At 54.8% G+C, this 17,439-nt stretch overlaps 4 protein-coding genes across 4 annotated transcripts; all 4 read left to right on the top strand.

The window, feature by feature from the left end:
• Positions 1-1,894: 1,894 nt before the first annotated feature.
• Positions 1,895-2,394, top strand: INS49_010016 (uncharacterized protein; the record flags this gene model as incomplete). Its single annotated transcript, XM_043170742.1, has 3 exons — positions 1,895-2,071; positions 2,216-2,281; positions 2,350-2,394. The coding sequence occupies 3 exons, from the start codon at positions 1,895-1,897 to the stop codon at positions 2,392-2,394; spliced, it is 288 nt and encodes a 95-aa protein (XP_043025307.1).
• Positions 2,395-3,330: 936 nt separating this feature from the next.
• On the top strand, positions 3,331-6,730 carry INS49_010015 (uncharacterized protein; the record flags this gene model as incomplete). The annotated part of the gene is made up of 6 exons (XM_043170741.1): positions 3,331-3,367; positions 3,436-3,510; positions 3,575-3,793; positions 3,864-5,392; positions 5,465-6,509; positions 6,624-6,730. The coding sequence occupies 6 exons, from the start codon at positions 3,331-3,333 to the stop codon at positions 6,728-6,730; spliced, it is 3,012 nt and encodes a 1,003-aa protein (XP_043025306.1).
• A 1,218-nt stretch (positions 6,731-7,948) lies between these two features.
• Positions 7,949-9,575, top strand: INS49_010014 (uncharacterized protein; the record flags this gene model as incomplete). The annotated part of the gene is made up of 2 exons (XM_043170740.1): positions 7,949-8,786; positions 8,902-9,575. 2 exons carry the CDS (start codon positions 7,949-7,951, stop codon positions 9,573-9,575), a joined length of 1,512 nt encoding a protein of 503 aa, XP_043025305.1.
• A 712-nt stretch (positions 9,576-10,287) lies between these two features.
• Positions 10,288-17,358, top strand: INS49_010013 (uncharacterized protein; the record flags this gene model as incomplete). The annotated part of the gene is made up of 10 exons (XM_043170739.1): positions 10,288-10,496; positions 10,555-13,184; positions 13,220-13,816; positions 14,114-14,400; positions 14,707-14,792; positions 14,944-15,128; positions 15,194-15,326; positions 15,454-15,697; positions 16,298-16,395; positions 16,515-17,358. The coding sequence occupies 10 exons, from the start codon at positions 10,288-10,290 to the stop codon at positions 17,356-17,358; spliced, it is 5,313 nt and encodes a 1,770-aa protein (XP_043025304.1).
• Positions 17,359-17,439: the final 81 nt, after the last annotated feature.

The following is a 17,439-nucleotide window of genomic DNA, read 5'->3' as shown; positions in this document are numbered from 1 at the left end:
CTTGACTGGGTTGTAGGCGGCTGTTATTAGCATATGCTGGGTAGTTCGCAGTTTAGGCAGGCAGCCTTGCCCCTCCATTACACAGCTTTCGCCAGCCCGATCTGTGGTCTTGGTGACATCGATCTTCTGATTATGCAGGTTTGACGGATGTACCTAAGACAGAGTGGCCTCTGTCGTATCTTCTGGTATCGTCCTGGTATTGGGCATTGTGTAGAAAGGCAAAAGAAGTGCTGAGAAATAAGGTAGAATTTAAAAAGGTTGGCAGTGGTGGTTGTCCTGTGCCATAATCACGGCGTGTCCTGCTGAATATGGGCAAAATGCCCCTTAGGTGATATGTTTGGAATCGCAGGTCAGACTCGACATTACCGCAAATGTGGTCACTGTCGGAATGCGACGTACAATTTTTCAACGACAACTCGAATATAACCTTAATGGAAAGCATGGCATGGGTGGATATTTGCTCATTTGTGTCTACTAGCATCTGCCACGAGTTCAAACGGACTGTCTTAGCTACCATGCCGGCGTAGCGGGGTTGGGACGGCTCATTAATAGAACCAACGAAGGATGGAATATCAGTGGCTGTATGTCAGAGAGGCGGTGATCCTAAGGTCGACATCTTTTTCCAAGATTTAGATCTGTTGAGTAAACAGATTGGCTTCCAAACTGGGAGAACAAGCATGTTGGCCAAGCGACCGTTGAGACGTCGTGGCAGACACGTCAGAGGCACATCACTTCCAGGGTCCTACAGAATCGGCGAACAAGATAAGATGACCAGGCCTGGCGATGAGTGGCAGTTGACAGCATGCTCAAAGGAGAAAAAAGCGAGAGGAGAAAAACACGTCGCAGTGCAAGCAGGCCTGGCGTGACGCGCGCAGGGCTCGAGGAACCCGCTTTGAAGGGGCAAGGATGGGAGACGAGAACCCCGGAGGACCAGTCGACCAGCTTGCCAATTGACCTGGGACACGGTCTGTGTCGGTGGATTGCACGGCTGGGCCGCAGCCAAAAATATCCGGGATTTGATGGCAGCGGATAATCTGGTGAAAACAAAGCCGCACTTACACCCACCCACACACACAAGTAGAACACGAAGAGACGGGAGAAATAAACAACAGGAGAGAGATAGGGGCCGTGATGGACAGCGGCGAGAAAGCTGTTGCGATCGCGCCCAGCCAGCACATTATTGTTTTGTTCATTTCCCGCTCAAGGTTGTAGTCATTACCCACCTAGAGTAGGAGTTCAAGGGCCCAGTTACTAGACCGTTTGATTAGTCGTCAGCTGTATTAGTCTCGTCTGTAGATGGTGTGCTGCTTGTGACTCGCCGTCCGCTGGTTGCCAGGGCCATGATAGCCCAACGAGGTGAGAACGAGCGTGCCCAGGAGAACAGAAGAGCAAGGAGCCTGGCCACCCCCCTCCAATCGGTCACCCGCTCCTGCCCAACCCCATTTTGGCAAGCTTTAGAAGGGTCGAGTTGTTTTCCCTCGTTTCGCATCCGCACCCGCACACCCGCATCGCAACCGTCCGTCTCCCCTCCTCTCCTGTCCATCTTTTTCCTCCTCCCACAACACACCATTTAGTTCTCCCATCGCAAAGCTCGAAATCATTGTCGCGAAGCATTCCCATTTCGAATCATCATATTTTTGTCCCGTATCCCCCAACAAATCCCACACAGGTAAGCTCTGCAGGACAGCGTCTCCGCACGCGCGACCGCGCCTGTCGCATCTGAGTCGCATCACAGCGCCACAGCTCTGTGCCGTCCGGCCGTCGCACCGCGCCGCCACGCTCCCTGGGCGCATTCCGCGTGCGCCTACCTGTTACTTTCCTTCTCGTGTTGAGTAGCCGGGGGCTCATTGCTAACGCGTCTCCGCGCCAGGTCTTCATTTCAAATCAGTTCGCAATGGCACGAGAGGGCACACGATCTGCTACTGGCAGCTCCACACCGCGCGTCTTCCAGCAGGTTGACACGGCCCCTACTATCAAGAGGAAGCCTGCGACCAAGAAGGCCGGCGCGAAGCCCACGGGTGTCACCAAGAAGACTGCTGCCCCTAAGAAGGAGAGCAGTGTTGTCAAGAAGGTACGTCGCTGTTGGATGCCGCCGCGCCGGCGGATCTCCCGTCGCCCGCTGCGGCCTGGTTGTGCCGCGCTGCTGTTTATCCTCTCCATATCTGAGATCACGTTGCCTTGGAAAATTTAATCACATGCTGACAAAGTGGCGCAGGTCAAGGCTGCTGTCAAGAAGACCGAGGCCAAGGTCAAGAAGGCCACCACCAAGAAGACCGACACAGTATGTCTGCCCAGCCACACGCGTTGTCTCCTACGGTGTCAAGCCCCCCTAACTGACAGCCCACACAGAAGACAAAAGCCCCCAAGACCAAGAAGGCCGCCGTTGCCAAATAGTCGGCAACTGCGCCATGGTTCATCGTACACATGCAACATATTGTTCCCCTCCGCTTTAGCAGCCGGTCTCTTTTCTCTTGGTCATGGTCAGAGCGTGGAGGCATTGTATTTGCCGTCTGTTTTGCGCGCCTGGTTTGCTCGTTGGGTTCGGTTTTGTGACTTTGTGAAAGCACATGCTAGTTGGACACGGCAGTTCTGGTTCTGGTATCTAATATTTGGGTGCAGCGCGTCCGGTGGGGGTGTACTCTCTTACTTTGCCGCAGCACATTTGTGTATAGGATACCTTACTCGCAGATTTCATGGAACCACGGCGAAGCTGCGCTGTCTATCTGATGGAAGCCATTCTCTGAGACTTTCCGTTTCCCGAACACAGTGCAGTTGATATAGGTTCCGTGAAAGGCCAACCTGCTCGTCAGACCTAATCTCCGCGGTTTTAGCCCTGCCCGGTCGTAAGCTGCCAACGAAGCATACTCCCGTGATCATTGGTGTGGTTATAATCTATGATGGCCTTTGGAGCATAATGTTTGACAATCAACTTTTGTGCCACAGGTGCCCAAAGCAGAATATTTATCTACATAGGTAGTCCAAATTATACCCAGCCAGCGGCGCAGGGACGATAAGCTCAGCACAAAGCTCCAAGCCGCGGGCTGCAGGCGGGCGCTGGAGCTGGTCCCTGCTGAGCCAATAAGCTCCAAAGGTTCCACTGGAGCTCCTAAAGTTCCAAGGTTCCCAGGTTGGCGCTGGCAGCTAGGAGCTGCTACACCTACCCCAAACGTTGCGGGCAGGCAGAAGCTTGGAGCCTGGGAACTTTCATGGGTCGCGATCCAAGCGCGGCGCAATCGCGATTTCAGACCTGCAACATCACATCACGTCTCTGCCCGCTGCGTCTGACAATGCAAACCCATCACCGCCCAAAGCCCTAGCAACACCCCAATAATGCAACTTATCAAGCCTGCCTGGCTGAGCCATAGCGGTGAGGACACTCAGACACAGAGACGCGTGCATTCCTCCGGATACTGACGTTTTGGCTGGATGCGACAGGCGAACAGAAGGACTTCGAGGTTTACAGCTGCCATGTCTCCCCGGACGGCTCGAGGCTTGCAACGGCCGGCGGTGGTATGCGCGCGCCCAATTCCCCTCTCGCCCCTCCTTTCCGAGACAGAGTCCTGACCCTGCGCAGATGGCCATGTCCGAGTCTGGTCCACCGAGTCGATATACCAGTCCGACGACCTCTCCTACTCCAAACCGCGCCAGCTCTGCCACATGAGCCACCACCTTGGCACGATTCACTCCGTCCGCTTCTCCCCCAACGGTCGCTACCTTGCCTCGGGCGCCGACGACAAGATCATCTGCATATACCACCTCGACACCAGTCCTCCGTCACATGCGGCTACGTTTGGTATGCGCGTCCGGGACAACTCGTTCGTTTGGGGCTAGGAGCTTAGCTGATCTGGTGTGCGCCTGAACAGGTACCAATGAACCTCCACCAGTCGAGAACTGGAAGACATACAAGCGCCTCGTCGGCCATGACAACGACGTCCAGGACCTTGCCTGGTCCCACGACAACTCCCTGCTGGTCTCGGTGGGGTTGGATTCCAAGGTGGTGATATGGTCAGGGCACACGTTCGAGAAATTAAAGACCCTGGCCGTACACCAAAGCCACGTCAAGGGAATAACCTTCGACCCGGCCAACAAGTATTTCGCCACTGCGAGCGACGACCGAACAATCAAGATCTTCCGATTCACCTCCCCGGGACCAAACGCGACGCATCACGACATGATCAATAACTTCGTCTTGGAGACGACGATATCTTCGCCTTTTAAGAGCTCGCCCTTGACGACGTACTTCAGGAGATGCTCTTGGTCCCCGGATGGCAACCATATCGCCGCGGCGAACGCTGTGAATGGACCTGTTAGCTCGGTAGCGATCATTGAGCGCACGAGATGGGACAGTGAGATCAACCTGATCGGCCATGAGGGCCCGACTGAGGTTTGCATGTTCTCACCACGCTTGTTTTACACCCAACCACCGGCCGCGGATGGTTCAACAAATGGCCAAGGAGGTGGGAACTTGGTCACGGTCATTGCTTCGGCAGGGCAGGACCGGACTCTCAGCATATGGAACACGAATACGTCTCGGCCGCTGGTGATTATGCAGGACCTCGCCTCCAAGTCGATATCGGATCTTTCTTGGTCACCCGATGGTCAAAGTCTCTTCGCGTGCAGTTTGGATGGCAGCATTGTGTCTGTCAAGTTCGATACGGGCGAGCTCGGGTGGGTTGCAACGGCAGAGGAGAACGACAAGGCTCTTCAAAAGTATGGCGGTGGAAGGAAGGCGATGGGCATCGCAGAAGATGTGGATGGTCTGGCACTCGAGAATCACAGCAAAGCCGGCGAGCTGCGAGGCGCCGAGTCAAGAATGGGTGCCCTGATGGGTGACTTCCAGCCAGCCAACAGAGAGCCGCCACCTGCACCTAACGGTGTGTCTACGAATGGGAATTCTGACACAGCAGAAAACGCCAAGGAAAAGGAGAAGGAGAAGCCAGTGGAGGCTGACAAGACTGCAGAGAGAATCAAGGAGCTCAAATCGCGCGTCACCATAACGAAGGACGGCAAGAAGCGAGTTGCGCCACTATTGATATCTTCCTCAGGCACTGGCACATCTTCATTACCACAAACACAGCTTATCGGATCCAAGACAGTTGCAGCACGGGACGACACACCACAAACGATCATGGACCTGACGAAACCGTTTGATGGCTTACCACCGGGCGGCATCGCGGCCATGCTTCTGGGTAACAAGCGGAAAGCCGTCGCAGTCGAAGGGGAGGAAGATGAAGAACATGCCCCGAAACGATTAGCAGGCCCAACGCCCATCATGGCCAATGGCATTGACGGGGTAGAGCCTGCTACGTTGCAAACACCACACCACGGCGTCGTACCAACACCCGAGTTCCTGCGGCCTGCGGTGATGAGTCCCGCTCTCTCAGTTTCCCAGGTGAGACTCGCGATTCCAAAAGTACGTTCACATATACTGCGACCATTGGAAAGGGGAGTACTACAAGGCGAGACCAACCTGGAGGAAGCTGCCAAGGTCCCCGAGAATATAATATTCGAGGCCAAGAATCCGGCGCAGGCAAGAGACCCCTCGCACGTCACTGCCTCCAAGAGAGGCGCCGTATTGTGGCAGGACTTCCTGGCACGAGCAGTTCTGCTTGTGACTGGGACCAAGCACTTCTGGTCGGTAGCCTGCGAGGACGGAAGCGTGTACGCATGGACACCAGCGGGTCGCCGCCTGATCAATGCCATGATCCTGGAGTCACAGCCTGTCGTTCTTGAGAGTCGAAACCACTGGCTTCTATGCATCACAGCCTGCGGATTGGCGTATGTCTGGAACATCAAGAACATGAGTTCCCCGCACCCACCCGTGTCGCTGGGTCCCGTTCTCGAACTCGCCATCCACTCTCTACACCAACACGCTGCGACACCCGGGCCGGGGATCACATCCGCACACCTCAATTCAACAGGTCATATTGTCGTGACATTGACCAACGGCGATGGTTTCTACTACGCTCGCGAGATGTACACGTGGCAACGCCTTTCAGAGTCCTGGTTCGCGGTGGGCTCTCAATACTGGAACAGTAACGACAGCTCCGTCAGTGCCCTGCAGTCCACGGCCGTCGGGCCCGTGTCTAAGCCAAAAGAAAAGACGGACGAGGGCGTCAACGTGTCGTCGGGAATAATACCCTTCCTGGAGCGGCACACGACTACAGAGTTCCTACTCAAGGGCCGCGCGTACACGCTACAGCGACTCATCAAGACCTTGCTGTCGAAGGAGGGCTTCGAGGGCTTCGAGAGCAGCGTCAGCATCGCGCATCTCGAGAACCGCATCGCGGGTGCCCTGCAGCTTGGCGCGAGAGAGGAGTTCAGGCTGTATCTGTTCATGTACGCTAAGCGCATCGGGGCCGAGGCGCTCAGGGGCAAGGTGGAGGAGCTGCTGAACGGGCTGATGGGCGGGATCCTGAAGGACGAGGAGGATAAGGAGGAAGGCTTCGGCTGGTTTGCCAAAGGGGGACGAAATCTGCGGATGGGATCGCAAGGAGCTGCTGAAGGGGGTCGTCATGATTCTGGGTAAGTCTACTTTCCACTGCACTTTTCCCTCTACCGCCTGGCGCATGATGTCACCAATACATGATATGTTCAACTTGCTAACCTTGGTGCGTGAACAGGCAAGTTCAGGGAGTTACAGCGGCTCACCGTGCAGTACGCGCGTGTGCTCGAACTCACCGTTGACCAAGACGGGGATGACGACGCCATGGCTGTGGAGACTACATGATGGTCTGTGGTCTCTTTTCCTTCCCTCCCGTTGTGTCCCATGAGTAGCCGCTATCCCTCAGTCGTCTCCCCACGGGACGAGCGTTGCGCGGGTCTTGTTTCGGCGTTGTTGGTAGTGGTAGTGATCGTCATCATTAAGGTCAAAAGTCGGGGCGTGCCCGACCCAAAATGGTGGATATGGTGCACATGGATATTGAATCATTGTCATTGCCTTGAGTCTTGATGCCTGGGTGGCGGGTCGTCTTGTATGTATGCATTATAATGTTGTGTTGCCGAGCAGACCAGGCTGCCCTGCATGGGTTGGGATGTTGGAATAAGTAGCTTCTACGGGCAATGTAAGGTTCCAAATGCTGAAATTTATGTGACTCCATGGTTCTCAGTAAAATCTTCACCGTCGTCTTCGTAAACCTGATTCTATACATGTATGTACAGTAATTTTGAGAGGGTCCCCGTGATACCGTCCGCCAGTTTGGTGAAAGACAATGGTATATTATCTCTACGTCAGCATTTTAGAACATGGCCGCTTCTCAGACGAGTATCAATTTGACTTCAGTTTCAAATCCCATAAAACAGAGAATTGCTGCCCATGGCTTTGTTCCTAGTCTGTTCTAGAGTCAATGGTGGCTGTTGACAACCCACCTGGTGGTGACCTCAACGAGCTGCAACAGCAATCAACAAACGTACTATCTAGACATATGTGGTCTGATGCCTTTAGTGTATGCAAACAACTGGAATGTGCTTTCGAGTAGCTTTCGGCCCATTGGAAGTAATGATACTCCGTGCTGTTGATTGATGCGATGATGAGTCCACATATTCTTTAGCTCTTTGACAGGGGCAATACGTATCGAGGAGTGTTTGTAGGAGAATACGGCATATAATGACACATCGCACTATCTAGAAAGGTGCCTGCCCCGAACAGAGTAAATTCTCACCGGTGCTGCCTGAAATTTGGTAGCTCCAAAGGGTGCCTGATTTATTGTGCCAAATTCATACAGGCTCCGGCTGGCGTGGGAACCACAGTGAATTAGGAACCAAACATGATCTTTTGTGCCAATTTGTTTCGAAGAAACAAAACGCCAGACAGACCACTCAAGTCAAATCAAACTTCGTCGGTTTATGCCATTCTATACAAGGATCCTGCAGCCGCCCGGAGCTACTAGATTTCTAAGTCTCCCGATATTCGTCATCCTCTTACTTCGCAAGCATCCTCCCAACCAACATGTCCCAAATCATGATGACGACAGACGGCCCAACCGAAGACCGTTCAGAAATTACTAGCGATTCGTTTCCTTCCCAGGCATCAATCGAGACCAAGACAGCGCTCGCCATTACATACCTTAAAGATCACTCAGACCCCTTCATCTCCGCTCAGTCTCCTACCTGGGCCACAGACACTGCAGCCTACAACCTCCGGCTACCGGCGACACCAGCTCTTCTGGTCTATGCTCGAACAGTCAAGCATGTCCAGGATGCGGTTGAGTGTGGCATGGCAGTTGCCCTGAAGGTCAGTGCCCGCAGCGGTGGTCATTCATACACGTCTCTGGGACTCGGAGGAGAAAACGGCCACCTGGTCGTGGACCTGACCCACATGAACAGTATTTCTGTCGATGCAAACAACCACGTCGCCACCATCGGGGCCGGCGCCCGTCTCGGAGACGTAGCCCGTGAGCTCTTTGACAACGGCGGGCGGGCCATCAGTCATGGGAGCTGCCCGGCTGTCGGCCTGTCCGGCCATATCTTGCACGGTGGCTACGGATGGGCGTCGCATAGCCACGGGCTGACCCTCGACTGGATGGTCGGTGCCGACGTTGTGCTCGCGAACGGAACGCACGTCCACTGCTCCCAGAGGGAGAACTCGGATCTGTTCTGGGCGCTCCGGGGTGCCGGCTCCAACTTCGGAATCGTCACTTCGTACGAGCTTGCGACCTTTGCGGCGCCCGCTGTTTCGGTTCCGTTCAGAGTGTCGCTGGATTGGGGTACTGAACGTCAGAAGATGGACGGGGTCACGGCTTTGGTCGAGTTTGCTCGGGACATGCCTGCTGATCTGAACATGCGATGTAAGTGGTGTCACAATATTTCCCTGTGGTTTGTCTGGTATTTTCTCAACTACAAGGTTTCCTGTCACAGCTACCATTCCTGATGAACAATATGACTGACTACGGGCTATTCAAGTGATGATACACGATGTGGGAGACCATGGCCTGGACGGCGTGTACTACGGGAACACGAGTAATTTATCCAGAATCTTGAGCCCATTGCTCGAAAAACTGGGAGGTACTTTGAAGATGCACCCAGGCACGTGGGTCCAAGGTCTGGAGCACTACGCCGAGAGAAATTGTTTGACTCCCAGCACCAATGAGCACGGCAGCTTCTATGCCACAAGTCTCACGCTGAAGGACCTCAGTGGCGATTCACTGGCCAGTTTCGTCCGTTATTGGCACAGGGATGCCGTTGCCCTCAGCACAAGCGGCTGGTTCGTGCAACTGGACATACACGGCGGCGTCAACTCTGCAGTATCAGCTGTCCCAAACTCGGCCACGGCTTACGCGCATCGCGACAAGACTTTTCTCATCCAGTTTTATCATTTCGCTGACAACGACGATGCGTATTACCCAACAAGCGGCATTGACATCCTCCAGAACTGGATTAAGGCCACAACTGCAACACTACAGGAGGGTGACTATGGAATGTACATCAACTACAGTGACTCGCAGCTGGACCGCGGCACAGCACAGACCCTGTATTGGGCAGACAATCTGGAACGCTTGAGGCTTATAAAGAAGATGTACGACCCAGAAGAGCTGTTTTACCACCCTCAGTCGATCGAGCCCGCAGAATCAAGGTGAGCTCTAGGGGAAGTCGGAACGGAAGGGTCAAGCCACAACATCGCTGGGCCCAGGCCCAAGGGATGCTGGCGGCAAGGGACGGCATGTAACAAATTTTAAAAGACGTCCACTTACGAAATGAAATATTGTCCACGTGATACGAACGTGCCTGGAATGTGTGATCTGGCTACGACGTTCTACTTTCCAAGGGCTCGATTGTCGTAGGCTGATGCCAACCGCGGAATATGTCCGCACTATAATTGGGCCTTGGTAATGCCGTGATGAATTTCACTTTCACGACTCTTCAAGTTTTGACCATCACTTTCTGCTTCACTTTGAACTCAAGACTGGCTTCTCAGTGCTCCAATGGGTGCCTATATTAGTGAGGCGGAGTGTAATGCACGCAACCACATTGGTAACTAGATTGTTGACGCGGGGCCAGTCCCATGAACTCAGAGTCGGAAATGGTGGCGTCGTGTATTTTCACAACCACACCCAGCTGCATTGAGACATGGCGAATTTGTCGCGGTGATATCAACACTTTTCTCATTCCATTCAGACGCGCTGGGGACCTTGGTGGCAACTACATACACATTGTGCTTAAAACCATGGAGACCGCTGTCTACAGGTGTTCGTCCCCTGTCATCTGCAAAATTCTATCATCTGACTGTCTTTCGTTCCACAATCGTTACTGAATTCTATAGTCACTCGTTGAAACAACTTCGGAGGCAGCATGGCCTTCTGGTTACTGCTATCCCTCTGGTGCCTGCTCGTCACGGGCAGGCACAGAGGCGCTGAACTCGCTACTAGAGACAACTCGGAGCGGGCCATCCAGGAATATTTCGTGGACTCCGCTGAACCATCTTACTGCTTTGAATTCACCTACGAGTATTTGGTGCTTGTGGGGGCACCAACTAACTACTGGCCTCTGCCTCCATATGGGTTTGTACATTCATTCTCAGGAAGATTATAGCGAACCACAAGCTCACCATTCTGACAGACAGCCTACCGGTCTCCCAGGTCCAGAGCCTACATTGGGTCCTGGACCAGGCTCTGGGACAGACTTACCACCAGGTGGTGCTTCCAACTTGCCTGGTGGTGGCGGCGGCGGCGGCGGTGGTGGTGGAGGCATCACCACGGGGAGGCAAGGTACCGCAACTCTTCCAGGCCAGAGCACAAGGTCAGGAGGCCAGGGTACAGGCACAGCAGGCCAGGGCACGGGCACGGGCGCATCAAGCCAGGGCACAGGAACAGCAGGCCAAGGCAACTTCACAACATTCCCCACGGCTACGAGTTCTGGCTCGATCATTGGTCCCACACCAGCGCCTGCCCTCGATATAACCTCACCGGCCGGTAGAAGCTTCATTATCAACCTCAGAATGTACCTGAGGGCCCCTACCGACACTTTTCTGTCCGCAACAACAGACCCACAGGTTTCCTGGGCAGTTCTCTCAGGCTCGGACTTGTCCATCAACGCTCCCGATGTTCTCTCACAGTTTACCCTTATAATCCGGATGCGTGCCGCGAACGCCCAAGGGGCACCATACGAGGTCGTACTCAATCTAAGGATAGAGCCAGTCGTCCGAGTGCCTGTGACAGCCGACAACGACTTCTCGATCGACCTGAGCAAATACCTGGAAAGCTCAGCGGACGCAGCGACCATCGCCACTGAGCCAAATTCGACGTGGTTGGGATACACCCGCCCGACTCAGCGCATTGCTGGGCGCGTGCCTGCTGGGTATAAAGAACCAAGGACGCTCATCACTGTCAATGTTAATTCCCAGAAAGGAGGAACCTACGTTCGATACTTCGGCCTTGTCATTGCGCCTGTGCCAGTGGTTCCATTGGTTTTGGGTGGCCAGTTATCGTTGCAATTGGTACCTTACCTTCTTGCGTCCGAGGACGTCGTCGCTTCTGTAAAGACCAATCCAAATTCTACTTGGGTCAACTTCAACCCAGGCCCGAAGACCTTGTCTGGCACGGTACCACGGACTCTGGATAACAGCTCGGTCATAGTCACAGCTCTCGCTACCTCATTCACCCAAGGCCTTGATTATTCCTTCCAGCTCGAGCTTTATATCCAGGACAGCAGCAAGCCCGACACCGGCGTGCTGGTGCCAGTCGTGGCATCGAACAACTTTACGATCATCACGTCCAAGTACTTCCCCGCATCCGTTCGACTGTCAGCCATCACCACCGTTCCCCAGGTAAGCTGGATCAGCTTCGACCCCGCCAAAAGCACTGTCGGTGGAAAAGTGCCAGACCTGGTGGCCGGAACGGTCGTGAGACTCACGGTCAATGCTTCATCTGCCGCCACACCAGGAAGTGAGGCTGCCACTTACTCCAAGATCTTCAACCTGGAGGTACAGAGCAACGAGGTTCTGAAATTCAACGTCACGCTGGGAGCCCAGTTCGGAATTGATATTGGGGCGGTTCTGTTGAGCCCGCCAGGTGACTACCTCACGTCCATCTCAACACTACCTGTCTCGAACTGGGTCTCCCTTGGGACCAACGGCAAGACCATTGGCGGCATTGTTCCGCTCACCCTTCCAGCTGGCACCAGTGTTGCTGTCGCCGGTACTGCGTTCAACCCCAGCCTGGACTCTTCCTACAACAAGGACTTCAGTCTCGAAATCGGGGCTGGTAAAGACATAAAAGTGCCTGTCGTCATTGGGGGCGACTTCCAGATCAATCTTACGGATTATCTGCGAAGCGATGACGATACTGTGAAGTTCACTACCAGCCCGCCTGTCGACTGGGTGAAGCTCAGCCCTACTCCCCCGCCGGCCTTGATCGGTACAGTGCCTGCTGGGTATGACGGGAACGAACTCAACATAACCATCCTTGCCACGTCTCGGTCGAATGGCTTCACGTACACGATCCTGGCGAAGATCGAGATGTTCACCAACGCGGCCAAGGTTGAGATCTTCCAAGCAGATATACTGACAATCGATTTGAGACCTCTGCTCAAGACCCCCGAGGATCTGGTCGAGTCCATCGAGAAATTCCCAGCAGCCGACTGGCTCGTTCTCAATGCCGAAAACAGGTCCGTCTCTGGCGAGGTTCCTCTGAGCCAACCAGCTGGATCATCTGTGAACATCACGGTCAATGGTCTTTCCCTCCAGGAGCCTTCAGCCAGTATCGGACGCCTGCGAGGGGCCATGAGGGCCATCATGCCCCGGCAGCTGCGCTTGTATTTCCCCTACTCGGTGCTTGTCAGCGTCAAGATTTTCGATCGTCCCGTGATGAGCTCCTCTACCACCCAGTCAGCCACCGTGTTGTCGAGCGAGCCACCGAGATCGACAGCTCCCCAGCCGACTGGGCCAAGTGGCGTGTCATCGGGACCAAACCAGTCAACAATGAGTGGTGAAGGGGGCAGCAGCGACAGCTCTGTACCCCCAGCGACCCAGCCTTCTGACGCGGCGACCTTCTCCAGCGATGGAGAGAGCGGCTCGCCCAGCACGCCTGTCTTCCCTCCGAGTAGTGGAGGTGAAGGCCCGACGTCCTCCAACGACGGTGGCCAGGAGCCCACGAGTACAGAGCCAACTCCAAACCCTTCCGAGTCGAGCGCCTCGCCATCGGAGACCGGAGGTCCTTCGTCGGACAGCGGGTCACAGGAGCCGACAAGCAGTGTGTCTGGTTTTATACCAGACCCAAGCTCTCAGCCCCCGAGCCCAGGCCCGAGCTCAGCAGGCCCTCCGCAATCGTCGCCGCCCTCGTCGTCGTCTTTCGTGCCCAGCCAATCTGTCGTCGGGCCATCGTTCAGCTCCTCCCTCCCACCAGGGCAGTCAACAAGCTCGCGCGGTGTCTCGTCCCAGTCGGGCACATCGCCCGTGGTCATCCCACCGTCATCAGGAGGGCAGAGCCCAACGTCTGCAGGACAGAGCTCATCGCTAGCAGCAACCACCCGGGCGGGCTCTTCGATCTCAGTCCCTTCGGTTTCTTCACCGATTATCCAAAGCTCCACAAACGTCGTCCTGCCGACATCAGGAGCCACGTCATCTGCTGGTGTTCAGTCCAGCCCTGGCGGCCAGTCTCTGTCGAGCGCTCCTGGAACATCCTCCCGAGGTGCCAGCACTTCGGTCGCGGGCTCTCAATCACCCAGCACCCAGGGAACCTCGCCAGCATCGAGTGCACCAAGCCAGTCGAGTCCATCCAGCCAGTCGAGTTCGCCCGGCCAGTCAGTCAGCCCGTCTCAAGGAACTCCATCAGCAAGCCCATCCCAGGGAACCCCGCCAGCATCGAGTTCGACCAGCCAGTCTGTCAGCCCGTCCACTCAATCAGTTAGCGCTTCGGAGGCAACTCCCCCGGCACCAAGCCCATCCAGCCAGTCGGTTAGCCCATCTCAGGAAACACCCTCAACATCAAGCGCATCCAGCCAGTCAGTCAGCACTTCGCAGGGCCCCCAGAGCCAGTCAAGCAGTGTTAGCAACATCCCATCAACGGGAGTGGCTACCTCCCAGTCTTCAAGCGGTGGTCCGGTGCTGCCAACTTCTGTGTCTACGAGTGCTCAGCAGACATCGTCACTTGCGTCTAGTGTATCAACGAGTGCTCAACAGACATCGTCGCTCGCGTCCACCGTATCCACGACTTCTCAGCAGACCCCATCGCTCGTGTCTACCGTATCGACGAGTGGTCTGCTGGGATCGTCCTCTTCTGCGCTGTCCTCGTCTGTGCCGACCACGTCTGTGCCGACCACTTCCGTGCCCTCGCTCGTACCGTCCTCGTCAGTGTCTACGTCGCTGGTGTCAACATCTTCCGGGGCTGCCACCACCAGCAGCAGTGTGTCTCCGACAAGCTCGGTCAGCACGGGGACACCGACACCCGCCAGCTCCACCCCATCATTGTCGACATCGTCCCGAGCTCCAACTAGCAGCAGCAGCAGCGTGTCTCCTACCAGCAGTATTAGTGCGTCTCCCACCAGCAGCATTAGTACATCTCCTACCAGCAGCATCAGTACATCCCCCAGCACCACCAGCATTAGTGTGTCTCCGACCACCAGCATCAGTGTGTCTCCAACCACCAGCAGTGCGTCTCTCAGCAGCAGTAGCAGTGCTTCCCTCAGCAGCAGCAGCAGCAGTGCTTCCCTGAGCAGCAGTAGCAGTGCCTCCCTGAGCAGCAGTAGCAGTGCCTCCCTGAGCAGTACTAGCAGTGCTTCCCTGAGCAGCAGCAGCAGTGCGTCTCTCACGACTTCTGGGGTCTCAAGTACGTCAAGCCTTTCCACCAGTCTGTCATCAAGTGAGTCCCATACCAGCTCGGAGTCCGTTTCTTCCTCAAGCCATTCGTCTACCGCCGGAGCCACCTCTTCCACGAGCCTGTCGTCCAGCGAGACGTCTAGTGCTTCTTCCAGTGAGGTTACGACTACCTCACATGAAACTTCATCTACAAGCGAGATTGCTTCATCGTCGACGGAGTCGAGCACCTCGCACGAGACTACGTCTACAAGTGATCACTCTTCATCGACGGAGTCCAGTACGTCGCAAGAGACTACGTCGACAAGTGATCACTCGTCGTCAACGGAGTCCAGTACGTCGCAAGAGACCACCTCTACAAGTGCTTCGTCGACGGAGTCCAGTACGTCGCAAGAGACTACGTCGACAAGTGATCACTCGTCGTCAACGGAGTCCAGTACGTCACAGGAGACCACCTCTACAAGTGCTTCTTCGACGGAGTCCAGTACGTCGCAAGAGACTACCTCTACAAGTGCTTCGTCGACGGAGTCCAGTACATCGCACGAGACCACGTCTACAAGTGCTTCTTCGACGGAGTCTAGTACGTCGCAAGAGACTACGTCTACAAGTGATCACTCCTCGTCGACGTCGGTGTCGTCCTCTGAAACAGGTCCGTCTTCTATAACCCAAGCAATTCCGAAGTCAAGCTCAGGTTCTATTTTCCCCAGCCCAAACGTCGTCCTCGTCCTCGTTCTCTACCTTCGACTCCAGCACGCTGGCGTCATCCGAGAGCCCCACTACATCATCCACAGATCACTCGAGCACCATATACACAAGCCCAAGTTCAGAGCAGACATCACAAACCTCCATGTCCTTGTCAACCGATTCTACCACAAGCCCCCTATCACAAACAACAGAAGCACTGTCTTCCTCAGAAGACTCAAGCTCAGAGTCAAGCACTCTAAGCCAGACGTCTGAAACATCCATATCTATAACTACAAGCTCCAAAGAGCATACATCTGAAGCCTCCGTATCCTCGTCCACAGAATCCACCACAATCCCATCACCTCAAACAACAGAAGCATTACCCTCGTCTACAGGTTCCAGCACAAGTCCCCTTTCCCAAACAACCGAGGCACTATCTTCTTCATACACAAGCCCAGACTCGAGCACCGCCGACCAAACTTCTCAGACGTCTCCCTCTACCACAAGCTCCCTTACCCAGGCATCATCGTCATCAAGCCTCAGCTCATCATCCGAGGCCCAAACAAGCTCCTCTTCGTACCCATCCTCTACCACAAGTTTCGTGGAAGAAACCACCACTTCGGGCCCCTCAAGCTCTGAATCCTCAACGTTGAGCAGTAGTAGTTCTTCTGTTTCCACAACGTATACCAGCAGCAGCTCTTTTGAGTCCACATCGCCAAGTAGCAGCAGTTCGTCTGAGCCCGCAACGTCAAGCAGCAGTAGCTCTTCTGCCTCGTTGTCATCCAGTAGCAGCAGTAGTAGCAGCTCATCTTCCACTGCCGAGCCAACCACCCCTGCTAGCTCTTCCAGCTCCTCTAGTTCTTCTAGTCCTTCAAGCTCTTCTACGTCGTCGTCATCAAGCTCATTAAAATCTACTACAGCGTCAACCACCGAATCTACAAGCGCATCTACGTCAAGCTCCTCTAGTTCTTCCAGCTCCTCTACGTCGAGCTCCACTAGTTCTTCCAGCTCCTCTTCGTCGACGTAAGTCGGGCACTCCTTGAGAACCGGAGACCTTCCCAGTTTCACTAATTTACGGAAACAGCGCTTCTCCTACTCCCACCCCGTTGCCAAAGTTCGCCTGCGGTCCAGAAGCTTTCGAAGTGCAGAGCAACACACTTTACAAGTTCAACCTCGTTGCCAACGCAGTTACCACCTCGGTCAAGAACCCTGTTTTCACTGACGCCCCCAACGCAATGGCTTACCACTCCGGGGACGACTATCTGTATGCCGTGGCGCAGAAATCCAATGCGAACGGACAAGTCATTCGTATCGGCTCCGATTATGTGTCCCGGGCAATTGGTGTGACCGTCGCGAACACAACATCCATAACCAGTGGCACCATTGACCCCGATGGTTACTACTGGGTTTCGTGGAACAACTCCAACTGGTACGCAAAGCTCGACTTGAGAACCAGTCAAGCTGGTACTTCGAACTACGGCGCAACGGTCCTTACTGGCTCCACGAACATTCTGACTACCCCTAATAATAATGGCCAAGCAAAACATTGGATTATCAATGACTGGGCAGCTATGGGACCTACCACTGGTTCCCCCAATCGCAATGGCAAGCTCTACACCATCGCGGGGCAAAGCGGCGTAGGAGGCGCCACAGGCTACAAGTCATATCTTCTTACTATGACCACAGCGGACCCCCCCGTGTGGGCCATAGTTCAAGATTATACTGAGAACGGAGGCACGGGTGGTAAAGCAGATTGGGGCGCTATATATCCGACCAGTGACGGCTACCTATATGCCACGGAGAACACTGTTGGTCGGGTCTACAGGTTCAACCTCAACACTCCAGCCACAGCGCCGGAGTTTGTCTTCCAAGGGCCTGCTGGAACGACCAATGATGGCGCCAGATGCATTACCGCCAATATTACCTAGGGATCCAACCAATCTAGATAAATGATGCGGGATCCAAACACTTCATCAGTCTGGGGAAGCAATGCCTCGGGTTTCGCCCCA

This window comes from Diaporthe citri (assembly GCF_014595645.1).
Source record: "Diaporthe citri strain NFHF-8-4 chromosome Unknown scaffold_4, whole genome shotgun sequence".
Lineage (NCBI taxonomy): Eukaryota > Fungi > Ascomycota > Sordariomycetes > Diaporthales > Diaporthaceae > Diaporthe > Diaporthe citri.
This window is presented reverse-complemented; position numbering and strand designations above follow the sequence as displayed.